Here is a 13,212-nt window from a genome sequence, read left to right as displayed (position 1 = left end):
CTCCCCTTTATACTCTCTCTCTCTCTCTCTCTCTCTCTCTCTCTCTCTCTCTCTCTTACACACACACACACACACACAGGGGCGCAGGAGCGGAAGTTGTCTATAGTAAACTTTGTTATTATTCAGGCTTGGCCTGAACCATGGACTGCAAATAGACTCAAATAACCCAAAGCACATTCAAAAACCTATGGAGTAAATTTTGTGCCAAAATTTTAACGCAAAAAACATGCAAGATACACGTATTTAATGTGCGTACATTTGATACAAGTGTTGCATAATATGGTTGGATCAATGTTGAAAAGTGTATGTTGCAAAGTGCAGTTATTTGAAAAATTATTAAAGTTTGGACTTTGCCCGCCTTTGCTTGTGTTTTTGTAGATTTTCTGTGGATTTTAATGCTAAAGAATTTTGCAGAAGCAATTTACAGAAGATTACAGAAGCAAAAGCCTTTAAATCCACAAAAACCCAAAAATGAAAGCAAAGACTCACAAAATCCAAATTGACATAATTTTTGAATAACTGCAAAGAATAATACACTAACCAATTATATTTATATATATATATATTTAGATTTCAGATATTATTTTTTGTGTAAAACCTTTGGCACAAAATTAACTCCATAAAAACTTGGCTAAAACACTTCATTTACTCACCTCTAACATCTCTCTTTCTCTTATAGATGAGGTTAAAAATGAGCAGCAGAAACACTAAACTAAATACTGCAGTTCTGCAGTTCTACACATGCTGTGCCTGTGATTGATTTGCAGTTCAGCAGTGATGCTGTGGGATATAGGTGGTGGTTGCAAAGGTTTGTTGAACCACAACTCAAAACACAACTTAGCAGTCTGCTGATGAGTAGTAGGCTAAAATACTTGAGGACAGGTTAATAAGTTTCCTGTTTGCAGTAATTGTCTTAAAAGATTGTGCAACTTGAATGGTACCATCACTTTTGTCCGGGCCATTTTCATTAGTTAGTCACGTGTTGGCAAGGGACAAAAAAAGTAGGTGATTTTGTTGCTGAGGTTTTGAGTTTACTCCATTCTCGTACTGTAGACGTCAAAAGCAGCTGCTGCAACAGCCTACATCAAAAGTGCCACAATAAGCTCAGCCCACAGTGCAGATTATGTGCAGCTATACTTTCCTGTGGTTTTCGTGATGCTGCTGTTTTGCTTTCACTTGTTTGTGAGAACATGCAGCACTTCAGCCTGTTTTTGTGTCACTGCGGTGATCTACACAATAAAAAAAACTGATATAGCACACTGTACATTGTTCTCACTGTTTGTGTACATGGGTCAAATGTGGGTGCTTGTTTAAATTTCATACAAACACAATATGTAACAATACATTTCTCAAAATTGATTCTGAATTGACATATTATTACAAATATAGAAGAATGTTAATCTTCACTTAAAATAACCTTTTGTATGTTTTGTACAGTTTTCTTTGATGTGAATGATGGCTTTTTGCCATGTTTGCAGTGCTGCCTGTATAAGTTGGCACATTTGTTCAAAGTATATTTTTGTCTTTGTTGTAAGTTCTAAAGATGTTTCAACTATCCCTGTTTAAATTTCAAGGATCTGATGGCGCTTGCTGTATGATCAGCAATCAATAATATTAATTACATCTAATTTGTAGAATTGTCTACATAATTAGCTGAGGTAAATTTAAGACTGTCCACTTTGTCATGGTAAAATATCATGGTAGTTACAATAATGTTAGGAGATTAAAATGTATATTTGAAACAGAACAAGGTCATCATGAACAATTCTAAATGTCTGCAACTTTTTTTTATCTCAACATGCATGTAAGTGAAAATAAAAAAAATATAAAAAAAATATATAAATATAAAGGTGATTAAGTTGGGTAAATATAGTTTCTGTGTATTGAAGTCTTATAAATATGATTAGTCCTTTTCTTTGGATTTTTTTTTAAAGGGCCAAAAGGCACTCTGTTCTAAAAGTTTGTGTGTGTTTGTTTTTCTTGTTCTTACTCCAGAACATAACCTGTTAGTCTGTAGATAAGATACAGATCTTCTAGACACAAAGAGAAGTTGTTTCTTACTGGAGGGACAAGTCCGGGCAAAGCTACTATGAGCCAGATCTGAACCACCTGTCTCTGTTCAGCCATCTGCAGCTGCACACTGTGTTTTTTAAGGCATTTTCAAATCAGTCATGCTCATTTATTAAATATATTAGTGTAAAGATCTGTAAATGATGTGTTTTTAGTGTTTTAATAATTCTGATTTCTAAGGAGGTGAATCTGTGAACAGGGAGTTCAGCCTTCTAGATAAAAAGTAGTAGTTTTCTACCCTCAAACAGCTCTAACATGTTGAAGGTGCACTTTGATGTTGAAGGTGTGGTCCAAACACACAAACACTGAACCGCAAGAGACTGAAGTGAAGCTGAAGTGGATTCAACCTTTAAGCAGATTTTGACAGAGCTTTGACTGACTAACATTGAGACTCATCCTTAGATTTTTCTCATGATTAGATTAGATAGAAGCAACAAGTATTTTTGCTAAAATTTATTTATTTTATTTTACCTTTATTTAACCAGATTGATCCTATTAAGATCACATACCTCTTTTACAAGGGAGAACTGGCCATAACATAGAAACATCACTCTGACCCAACAAAGAATTCACACAAAAAACATATGCAAACAATTACATTTACACAAAATACATTCAAACAATTACATAAGAAATGCTGCATAATATATTACACAAAGAAAACAATCACATTGAAAAAACAAATACGGGCATTTTCATGCTTCACAAGCCAAAGGCCTCAATATTCCTAACTGCTGTTGAATCTAAAAAAAAAACTGAATTTGTCACTAAAGATGCTACAGTTTCAGTCCTTATCATTGTTCAGTTTTTTCGTTCGTGACATGACTGCAAATAAAGGGGGTGATAGTTGGCTGATATGTTACAGTATGTCACACATCTCTGCACCTTATCCCCACTATACACTTTATTATACCGTATCGGTACTGCACTGTCCTGTCTTTAAATTGTCTCGTCTTTTGTATTTATTGTATTTATTGTTATTTAGTGTTATAATTGTATAATTTTATGTTGCACTGTCGTCACTCCTGCACTTTATGTTGTCTATTGCTTGTTGTTCTATGTTGCACCATGGTTCCGGAGGAACGTAATTTCATCACACTGTGTACCTGTACTCAGATGTAATGACAATAAAAGCCTCTTGACTTGACTTGACTTGACTTGATGGAAGGCCTAGATGATGGGCAAATTATTGAAATTAACATCCAACCTTTATTCTGCTTCTCTGAGTACATTGATGCGACCCCCCTATAAGAGTGTCTTTTGGACAAATTGTCCTCTCGGGAGGGCAAAAGCAGACAGCAATCTCTCACCAAGAGTAAAAGTAGAGAGCCTTTTTAAGAATAGCAGGGAAGCTCTTAAATGCCTTCTTGTGGCAAGACCCCGTGTTTAATCAGATCACATTTTAAGTTTTGCAGCAATCTGGGGTGTGCTATTTTCTGTCAGTCAGTGTATAAAACATACTGACTTGCACAGCATGTGACTAGGGAAGACCAGTTATTTTTTAATACAACGCATAATGAGTAAGAGGACCACAATTCATAATGAACCTCAAAGGCCTATGATAAACACTGTCATAAGACACTAAGACATTGAGAAAAGCCATTTCAGTACAGCACACGAACATAAACAGTGGAAGACTCCACACACACACACACACACACACACACACACAAAAAAAACATCAGGTTTAACAGTATTATTTAAGAGCTATATATTTATGTACTACCACAGCTCAACCTACTTTTTGGCACATTGCAATGACCTGATTATTGAGTGCATGTACAGTAAATGGACTCAGTGTTTCTGTACTGGGCTAGAAGATCACATGATCCGTCCACTGCTCCTCCTTGTTGAGTCTGGGGGCTGATATTTTCTTTGGCTGCTTTTCACATTGACAGAGACGGGCATGTGGAATGTCCCAGCAGGCCGTCTCCATACAGACACTCTCAACACGTCCACTCAACTTTTTACTGGACTCTCAGTGTTTACGCCTCTGTATTTTATAGTTTTGTAATGTTGTGTAATTGGCATTTGAAGAGCAAAGCAATCGTTTTCTGGTATGCTGTTGGTTTGGCAGATATGACACAACTTTATGAATAAACTGCAGGCTTTTGGAATGTGATCTTTTAGACATTTGTTTTTTTCTACTTTTTAAAGTTTATAAATTTAAAAGTGTGTGTAAAATGTTACATAACTGTGAAATGGAATGTATTATTATTACAAGAAATGAGGCTCCCTGCAGTTTAACACAAGTTGTGAAAATAGTTTGCTTTGGGGGGTAAAATCTAAAGTTACTCTATTATTGTAGGTTATAGTATTCAAAATCTTAACAAGCCTCTTTTTCCCGTTAGGCCCACTTATGGTTTTATGTGGGTTTATATTATATTAAAACCTTATCCATTAGCATTTGAGAAATTAATTTGACATCACAACAGTAGCAAACTTGCATTTGGGTGGATAACACTCCCTGGTGTGTTCCACATACATAAAAAATGCATAACCACATGACCAAAAAAAAAAACACTTTTACAGCAGCAACACATTTGAAAAAATGTTGGGACAGAGTAATATAAAATAAGTGGCACTAATAAAAAAACAGCCGCAAGAGTAGCAATTTACAACTTACTCACATGACTAGATATTAAAATAGCGTTTTAGAGATGCAGGTCAGAAGCAAAGTAAGGATTGAGATGAAACTGACTGCAGAAACCTGTGTGCATAAAACTGTGAAGTCTTAAGATATCCCACCATTAACACCAAATAATATCTAATTAAATCATAAATCATAATAGAAACTGAAGAAGTCCAAGGGTCAACATTGGATGCTGGTGATCTTCGGGCCCTCAGGTGGCACGGCATTAAAAACAGGCGTGATTCTGTAGTGGAAATCACTGCATGGGCTTAGGACCACAGAAGATATTATTTACATTTTGCTAAGCGTAATTTGCAATGTGTGGTGAATCATTTAAACAAACAAACAAAAAAAAACTACAAAAAACTAATGCAATAAAATAAGCAGAGCACACCAAACTTGTTCAATGGTCTTTAGTTGCTCTTATGAAAGCTGGGGTATTATTCTGCAGCAGAAATTGAGGGTGTGTGATTGTGTATAGTTGAGAAAGCTCTCCCTCTGCTTCTGATTCTCTCCCACATTCCTGCCTTATTTCCTGTCCACTTTATTTCTTTCATTTCCTCTTTCCTTTAAATTCTTGTTTACATTCATATGTACTCCTCCATGTCCAGTTCCACTTTCTGCTCTATTTGTCTGCTCACCCTTTCCTGCCCAGCCTTTCATTTATCTGCTGTTCTTTCCTCTCCTTTTCTCTTATCAACTACAGTAGGTCTTAACTGCAAACTCAGACAGAACGAGATGAATGCACATCATGTCATATTCAGTGAAAGTTTGGGTCTGCTTTTGTGGTAACTTTAACATAATGTTTTAAGGTAACTTTAAACAACCCATATGCTTTATATTCAATTCTACATATGTCTTAAAGACAAGTCTTGTCTTAAATTCCACCATATTGTTTGCTTCGCTTTATGCACTATTTTCTTTTTTCTTTTTTCTTTTTTTAGAATTTATGCAATGGGACCAAACTTTAAAAATAAATTACAAAATGCCAAAAACATACATATTGCAGACTTTTTATTATTAATTAAAGAGTTACTGCTGTTAAGGGGTGTAAACAATATGCAAACAAAAGTTTATTTTACATTTGTTTGTTTTTTTAAGAAAGTCAAACCAATGCAAGCACAATAAAACTTGTATGAAACCAAAATAAAACAGCTATCTTCAAACTAACAAGCTGATTTTATATTGAACATGGTGCAAACATAACCTTATTATATTTCAGCTACATAAAGCCACGTAAAATTGTTTTTTTTTTCTTTACAGATGTCTAACAGAACCACAGGCCTGTCTCCTTAAATATATCTTTTTAGTATCTTTTTTATGTATTTAATATTCATTTACAATGTAGAAAACGAATTAAATAAAGAAATAAAGTAAAACACTAAATAAGAAGGTGTGTCCAATCTTTTGACTGGTACTGTAAATGTAAATAATAGCACGTGTTGTCCAGCAGGTGGAGCTGCAGGTGTGGGTTTCCGGGTCACATCACATGGTGCGCAACCATGGCAACGAGAAACGCCAAACAAGTGCAGAGTGCTGAAAATGAATCAGGCTGGAAAGAAGTGCACTAACTTCACTAGCTTTTAAAGGCCTGTATATTAAATATATCACTAACCCGCCGGTACTGAGTGTGTTACAGTGACTCTATTTTCTTTAGTGAGTGAGTACTGCATTAAAAAGAGGCGCTGATGGCTGGGAAGAAGAAAGAAGTCAGTTTACAGGTAAATTATCAGTTTCTTTACTTTAAATAATCTTTAATTAATCTCACAATTTCCTTTTTTAACTGTCTTTCAAGTAATGATATGCTAGTGCATCTAAAAAAAATAGAATATCATTGAAAAGTTACTTTATTTCAGTAATTCAGTTAAAAATGTGAAACTCATATATTATATAGATGTATTACACATAGAGTAATCAATTTTAAGCTTTTATTTATTTTATTGTTGATGATTATGGCTTACAGCCAATGAAACCCCAAGTCAATCACTTCAAGTCAATCACATCACATGTGGTACATGAGGTGAAATAAAATTGTATTTTCACAGTCCAGTTACACCCAAAGAGCAATTGTTAAAATAAGATAAATCAGGTTCATCTCTGCCTCTCTAAAATGCTATTTTAATATCCAATCTTGTGAGTTAGTTTTTTTAATTGCTCCTATTGCGGCTGTTTTGTAATTAGAACCACTTACTTTTCCAGCATGTTGTTACTACTGTCCACACAAAACTCGAATTGTGTTGCTGCTGTAAAAATGTGTAAAGATGAAATAAAATAAAATAGATATCAAGATAAATACACAAAAACAGTAACAAGACAAAGTGTCTTAGTGTGGATAAAGTGTCAGTGTTGTTTTAAATACCGCATGTAATTGTCCTTGAAAGTATCAATGCAGTGTGTTGGCTAGGTGGAGTTTAAGAGTCCAGTGTTTATCTGTTTTTTATATTTTTCATTTCAGAAACTGAGTTCATGGTAAGAAAGTATCTGCCTGTGAGGGATTGACCTCATTTTCACAGTCTTGACAGTTTTACTCCTTTTTTCAGGTGTCCATCGGTAATGATGAGCAGTGGGGAGAAATGCTGGTGTGTAAAGGCCTGACAGGTGAGAGGAGGCTGCAGAGTGAGAGAAGAGGAGGTGTTGCAGAGTGAAGCTGTTTTAAATGTGACAGATGTGAAAAGCCACAGGCATAATTTCTGTTGTTTCTTGTGTATCAAATAATTGTGGCATTAGGTGTATGATTTCATTAGCCTTGTGTGACTTGTGTGATGATGCTGATATGATTTATTTTGCAGCCCTAGTCTTAATTTCTCTGTATATTTAGACCCAGACTACTAGCAAAAGCATTTTAATATGGAGAAACTACTGCTAACATACTGAGTGAAGCATGAATCTTAAGAACATTGTGCAGAAGCCAGTAAAACTAACGTGTTAAACTGTAACTGAGCATTTTTTTATAATGTTATTTCATTTTTTTTTCCCATTATCTCCCCAATTTACAATTTACACAGCCAATTATCCAACTCACTCATTAGGACTCCCCCTATCACTAGTGATGCCCTAACACACCAGGAGGGTGAAGACTAGCACATGTCTCCTCCAATACATGTGAAGTCAGACTCCGCCTCTTTTTGAACTGCTGATGCAGCATTGCCGAGTAGCATCACAGTGCATTTGGAGGAAAGCACAGCAAATCGGTTCCGATACATCAGCTCACAGACGCAGCCTTGTGCTAATCAACATCACCCTTTAGAGTGATGACGGTAAAGAGCGCCATCTACCCACCCAGAGAGAGCAAGGCCAATTATGCTCTTTCAGGGCTCCGGTAGCTGATGGCAAAGTACATGAACAGGATTCGAACTGGCGAATAAAACCTAACAACAACATCATTCATAATCAATTATACAACTTTTTTAAATATTTTTTTTTTTGTAAAACTGCACTGGAGCAACGTAAAATTTTAATTTGTTAAATTTCAAAATGTGGTGATATAACATTCACTAAAAAATCACTCTCATTATTTTTTTAAGCTATTACTCTCCTACAAGTACTACACAATCTTGTGGCCTGATGCCGTGTGCAGCCTGAAAACTATTCTGCAGGTTCTGTTGTGAAGTGTATGTCTGTGTGCTGTGTGTCTCATTAACAGTGGTGGATGTGTATCAGCAGTGGTGTGGCCCCTGCCGTGCTGTCATCAGTCTGTTCAGAAAAATCAAAAACGAGCTGGGAGATGACCTGTTACACTTTGCCGTAGTAAGTGTAATTATTTTAATAATTAAATTATTTTTTATAGACTTCCTATCTGCTTATGTTCCAATGAGTGTAGGCAAATATTTTACGTATTAAAAAGAAATAAAAACTAAGCTTTTAAACTTTTAAAATTGTGCATGAATATGTGATCATATTTATTTGTTAAGTAGTTATTTGCATCAATTATACAATGTTTTTATTCATTTTCTTCTTCTTCTTTTTTTTCTAAATTAATTTGTGTTTTTTATTTGTGCCTAATTATTAATATTATACTACATAATTTTAAATGGTCAAGACTGTTTTATTCAGTCTAGACCAGGGGTGTCCAAACTACGGCCGCGGGCTATTTGTGGCCCGTTTCCTTTTTTGAAGCGGCCCGCGAGGTATTTTAGAAATAGAATGAAAGTTGGCCCGCTGTTAAGCAGGTTTTTATAATGTGAGATTCAAAGTTTGAACGCTAGGTGTCAGAAACGGGCCAAAGAGTCTAAAAGCGGAGAGAGTGCGCATTTCTAGCGCAGAAAAACGGGCCAAAGAGTCTAAAAGTCGTAATTAAGGAGTTTAACATTAAGAGACATCATGAAATTAAACATCAATTTGAAAGATCTTAGTTCACACAATGCTGTCAAAGATAGATAAAGATAGTAAATTAAGTAAAATGTTGTGTAAATGAAATAATCAGGAAAAAAGTATTATTTAATGCAGTATGTTTGTTTTATTATAGAGTCTGTGGCCCGTGACTTCAAATATATTTCTTCTTCTGGCCCCCAACAAAAAAAAAGTTTGGACACCCCTGGTCTAGACTAATCCTTCATAAAACCAGTCCTATATTATGCAACAAATGGTTAATATACAGTATTTAAACTGTCAGAATACCTTGTCATAATAATTCTCTGTTAACTGACCACACATAACAGATACAGAAGACAGAGATTAAGTTGGACATTTTTTTATTTAATGGTGATTTTTCACAGTAACTGATCATTGAGAAATTATTTTTACACTTTGGCCATTCACATAATACTTGTTTTATAATGTTTGCTTATTTTAACTCCTAAGGCGGAGGCTGACAGTATCAATGTGCTGGAGAAGTACAGAGGAAAGTGTGAGCCCACCTTCCTGTTCTACGCTGTAAGTTTATCATGAGGAAATTCACACAGTTACAGTCACACCCGCTCATTGAAAGACCTGCAAGCTAACTGAAATATTAATATAATAAAAAAGATGAACTTGCATTTCTGCATTCTGACCAGCAGGTGAGATCTACTGTGTAATTAGTTATAGTTACTCGATACTTCTCCAAAAAAGTAACTGAGTTACTCCACTATAAAAGTAACCAGTAAAAGTAACTAGTTCACAATATGTGTCATGAACGGCAGACATCACTGTAAATGAACGTTGGCTGGTTAATAACCTACTGGCAACGACGCGGGGAGAGAGAGAGAGAGAGAGAGAGAGGGGGGGGGGGCAACGATGCGCTGAGCGCGCGAGGGCGAGAGAGAGATACAGAGAGAGAGAGAGAAGTGTGCGAGAAAGCGCTGCAATAAAAAAAAATGGCTAGTGGAAGTGATGGCACGGAAACACACAACGATTCTCCGTATAAACATTTTCATCACCTGTACTGGTAAGAAAACCACAACTGCAGTGTCATGAGCAAATGTCTACAATGAGCAGTTTCAAAATCATTGCAAATCGTCACAATTGTGCCTCACTTCACCACGCCAAACCACGTAAACCTACAGGCACAGGCCAGGAGCTCAAGTTCACCGGAAAGAGGAGGCGTTAACCAGGGCAAAGCGAAGTTAAAACAAAAAAAAGTTCATTGAGCGGTTAAAGTAACGTGCAGTAACGGGGTGTCGGAAATGGTAACGGCGTTATAGTTACAGTCAGAGTAATTAGATTACTCCTTACTGAAAAAAAGTAACGGCGTTAGTAACGCCGTTAATTTCAACGCCGTTTCTCCCAACACTGCTGTGTACTGAAAGATGTCATATTCTGTGTGTGTGTGTGTGTGTGCAGGGTGGGGAGCTGGTGGCTGTGCTGAGGGGGGCTAACGCTCCTCTCCTGCAGAGAATAGTGGTGGAGGAGTTGGTGAAAGAGAAGCGTGTGCTGGAGCAGGGAGTCCAGCGCATTGTGGTGAGCTAAACTCCTCTACAAAAATGCAGACTATTCCCACTGCACTCCCCCACGGATCCTAAATTCCCGGATATTATATTCGTATTGTGTAACGTAGGGCAAGTTTCACAGACATGAACTAAACTTAGTCTCAGACTGAACTGTAATGTCAAGCTTACAGGTTAAATTTTCAGGAACACAGAGAACTTTTTTCACAGTGTCTCTCATTTCTTAAGAAGAGACATATAATATATGTATTTATACCCATCAACATTTTCCCTTGTTATTTTGTTTTCACTCTAAATGCACTGTGGTTACTCTGCATAACCACAAATTTCCAGTCTGTACTTCACATATATTCACAGTGGATGCTTAGCAAAACCTCCACAGTTAAGCCTTATAAAATGTTTTTCATATTCATTATCTCTAGCATGTAGTCTATGAATACAAACTACTAGCATACATACAAATCCATTCTGGGTCATCTGTAAGCAGTTTTTAAATATTACACATTTTCAGAAAATGTAGAGGCTCCTTTAAACATAAATGCAGTGGAAAATTGAGAAAAGAGGAAAAAGGTGGAGGTTTCTTACAAAAATCACCATGCTTCAAAGGGTTAAAACCAGCACACTATGTTATTATCTCTATCTACTAAAGTAGTGTCTTTAAATGTTGACTCAATTATGTGTTTAAATTACACAATTTGTGTCACAGAAGCTAACTCAAATTGTATGTTTTATGTTATTAATTTTTGAATAAAAAATAATTCAATTTAATTGAACTTTTCTATACAGTGCTTTCCACAGCAAATCGTGTTGTCACAAAGCAGATTTACAGAGATACAATGAGAAAAAGAAGATGAAAGATAAAATAGTTAGAGTGACTTGGTAAAGCAACGATAATTATAAAATCCTGTAGTGAAAAACAGTGGTGTTATGTAATTAGGGTTGTACAGGACGGCAGGAATATGGCAGCAGCCTACAACTATAAAAAAAACACTATAAGTGCACCACTGACTGACATAAACCCAGACAATCAGTTGTCAGGGTTTTTTACATAAAGTGCTGCGCTGTTAAGATACGAATGCGCCAGTGACACATTGATTGGTTTACATACCCATGATTAATTAATTATGCCTTTTGCATCTTATACATGCGTTTTGCCATGCAAGGCATGTTTTTTGCGCCCTAAATCCAGCTGCTCAATCCTTAATTGACCAGTCTTGTATACTAATTAGGAGGCTGTTCCTAAGTTGGGAGACTTTATTAAAGAAAGCTCTTCCTCCTGCATAGTTTTTTTCTCAAACGTGGGACTGATAATAGGCCAGCATCTTGGGAGCAGAGAGTACATAGTGACTATAATGTTAGTTATTGATAGTTATGTTTAATTTAAGTGGTTTTGATATCAGGTTGCCAAGCACACAACCAGCATTTAATAATGTGATCAATGTTTTAACTTGTGTCTTTGTACTATTTTCTCTCTCATTATAACACATATCTAACACAGTTTGATTCACACTGTGTTCTTATTTAACACATTTTCCAAAAGTCTCCTTTCCTGCCCTGAGCATTTGAAGTGTATTCTCACAGGTAAAAGATGAGGGCTTGGTTGATGAAGAAGAGCAGGAAGACTATGCCGGGCCCATTCAGAATGATGAAGATATTCTGGGTACTCACACATACTAATTTAATGTACATTTACTCACAGCCAGGTGGATCTGTGTACAGAGCTGACAGCTATTTTGTGTTTCTCCACTGCAGTGACTGATAACAGGTCTTACACCGTGGCGATCATTAAGCCAGACATTGTGGCACATGGGAAGACAGATGAAATCATTATGAAGGTAAAGCCTATATACTTTATATATTTCTTATTATACTGTATGTAAAAATGTTGCAAGAAAAGTGTAAATCAACAAAACACAAATAAATAAAGCAAATGCATCAGATGGATGAGAGCAAAGCTAAAATACCAGTATTTTTTCTTTCAGATTCAGGATGCAGGATTTGAGATTCTGGCCCATGAGGAGCGAACCCTCACTGAGTCAGAGGCTCAGGAGTTTTACCAGCACAAAGCATCAGAGGTACTGCAATCTAACCTGCATTATACGTATGCATGCACTGTACATTTTACATGATTTGTATATTGGACATAAATATATACATGAACAAATATATTTTAAAAAGTTAAATATTAAAAGAAGGATTAACACATTTCTTGACATTTTATCTGTTTAAAGTAAGTAATTTTTATAAAAGTCTGTTTTACAGGTAAATATTTCTGCTTTATATATAGGCAAAATTATGCAAATACAAGTAAATCCATGTATATTTTAAAAGGTATATTTTCTGTATACCATTTAGTAATATTCTGCATTTTGCAATGTTTTTGTAATAAGTCATTCCTATTTATCCATCCATTCATATAGAAACAGAAAATAAATTAAATATTTATACATGGATTTTCATTGAAATTTAAGTCTATTTCTTTTGAAAATAGCGACAACATATTAAACATAATTTTTATTTTTCCTGACCATATACATATATATATATATATATATTTTTTTTTTAAAGGAAACAAAACAGGGTAGAACAGGTAAGAAAAGAAGGAAGAATGAGGGAAGATGAAGGGAGGAGAGGAAGCGAAAATAA

General features: G+C 35.6%; 1 protein-coding gene across 1 annotated transcript in view; it reads left to right on the top strand.

Moving 5' to 3' along the window:
• The first annotated feature begins 6,217 nt into the window (after positions 1 to 6,217).
• Positions 6,218 to 13,212, top strand: part of nme9 (NME/NM23 family member 9) — an 18,951-nt gene continuing 11,956 nt past the window's right edge. Inside the window, exons 1-8 of the mRNA XM_022680171.2 lie at positions 6,218 to 6,423; positions 7,243 to 7,300; positions 8,346 to 8,449; positions 9,503 to 9,574; positions 10,463 to 10,579; positions 12,148 to 12,226; positions 12,319 to 12,401; positions 12,549 to 12,641. Coding sequence (XP_022535892.2) covers positions 6,391 to 6,423; positions 7,243 to 7,300; positions 8,346 to 8,449; positions 9,503 to 9,574; positions 10,463 to 10,579; positions 12,148 to 12,226; positions 12,319 to 12,401; positions 12,549 to 12,641 — 639 coding nt within the window. The 5' untranslated portion in view covers positions 6,218 to 6,390. The remainder of the gene's footprint in view (positions 6,424 to 7,242; positions 7,301 to 8,345; positions 8,450 to 9,502; positions 9,575 to 10,462; positions 10,580 to 12,147; positions 12,227 to 12,318; positions 12,402 to 12,548; positions 12,642 to 13,212) is intronic.

The sequence above is a fragment of the Astyanax mexicanus genome, chromosome 11 (assembly GCF_023375975.1).
Source record: "Astyanax mexicanus isolate ESR-SI-001 chromosome 11, AstMex3_surface, whole genome shotgun sequence".
Classification (NCBI taxonomy): Eukaryota; Metazoa; Chordata; class Actinopteri; order Characiformes; family Acestrorhamphidae; genus Astyanax; species Astyanax mexicanus.
This window is presented reverse-complemented; position numbering and strand designations above follow the sequence as displayed.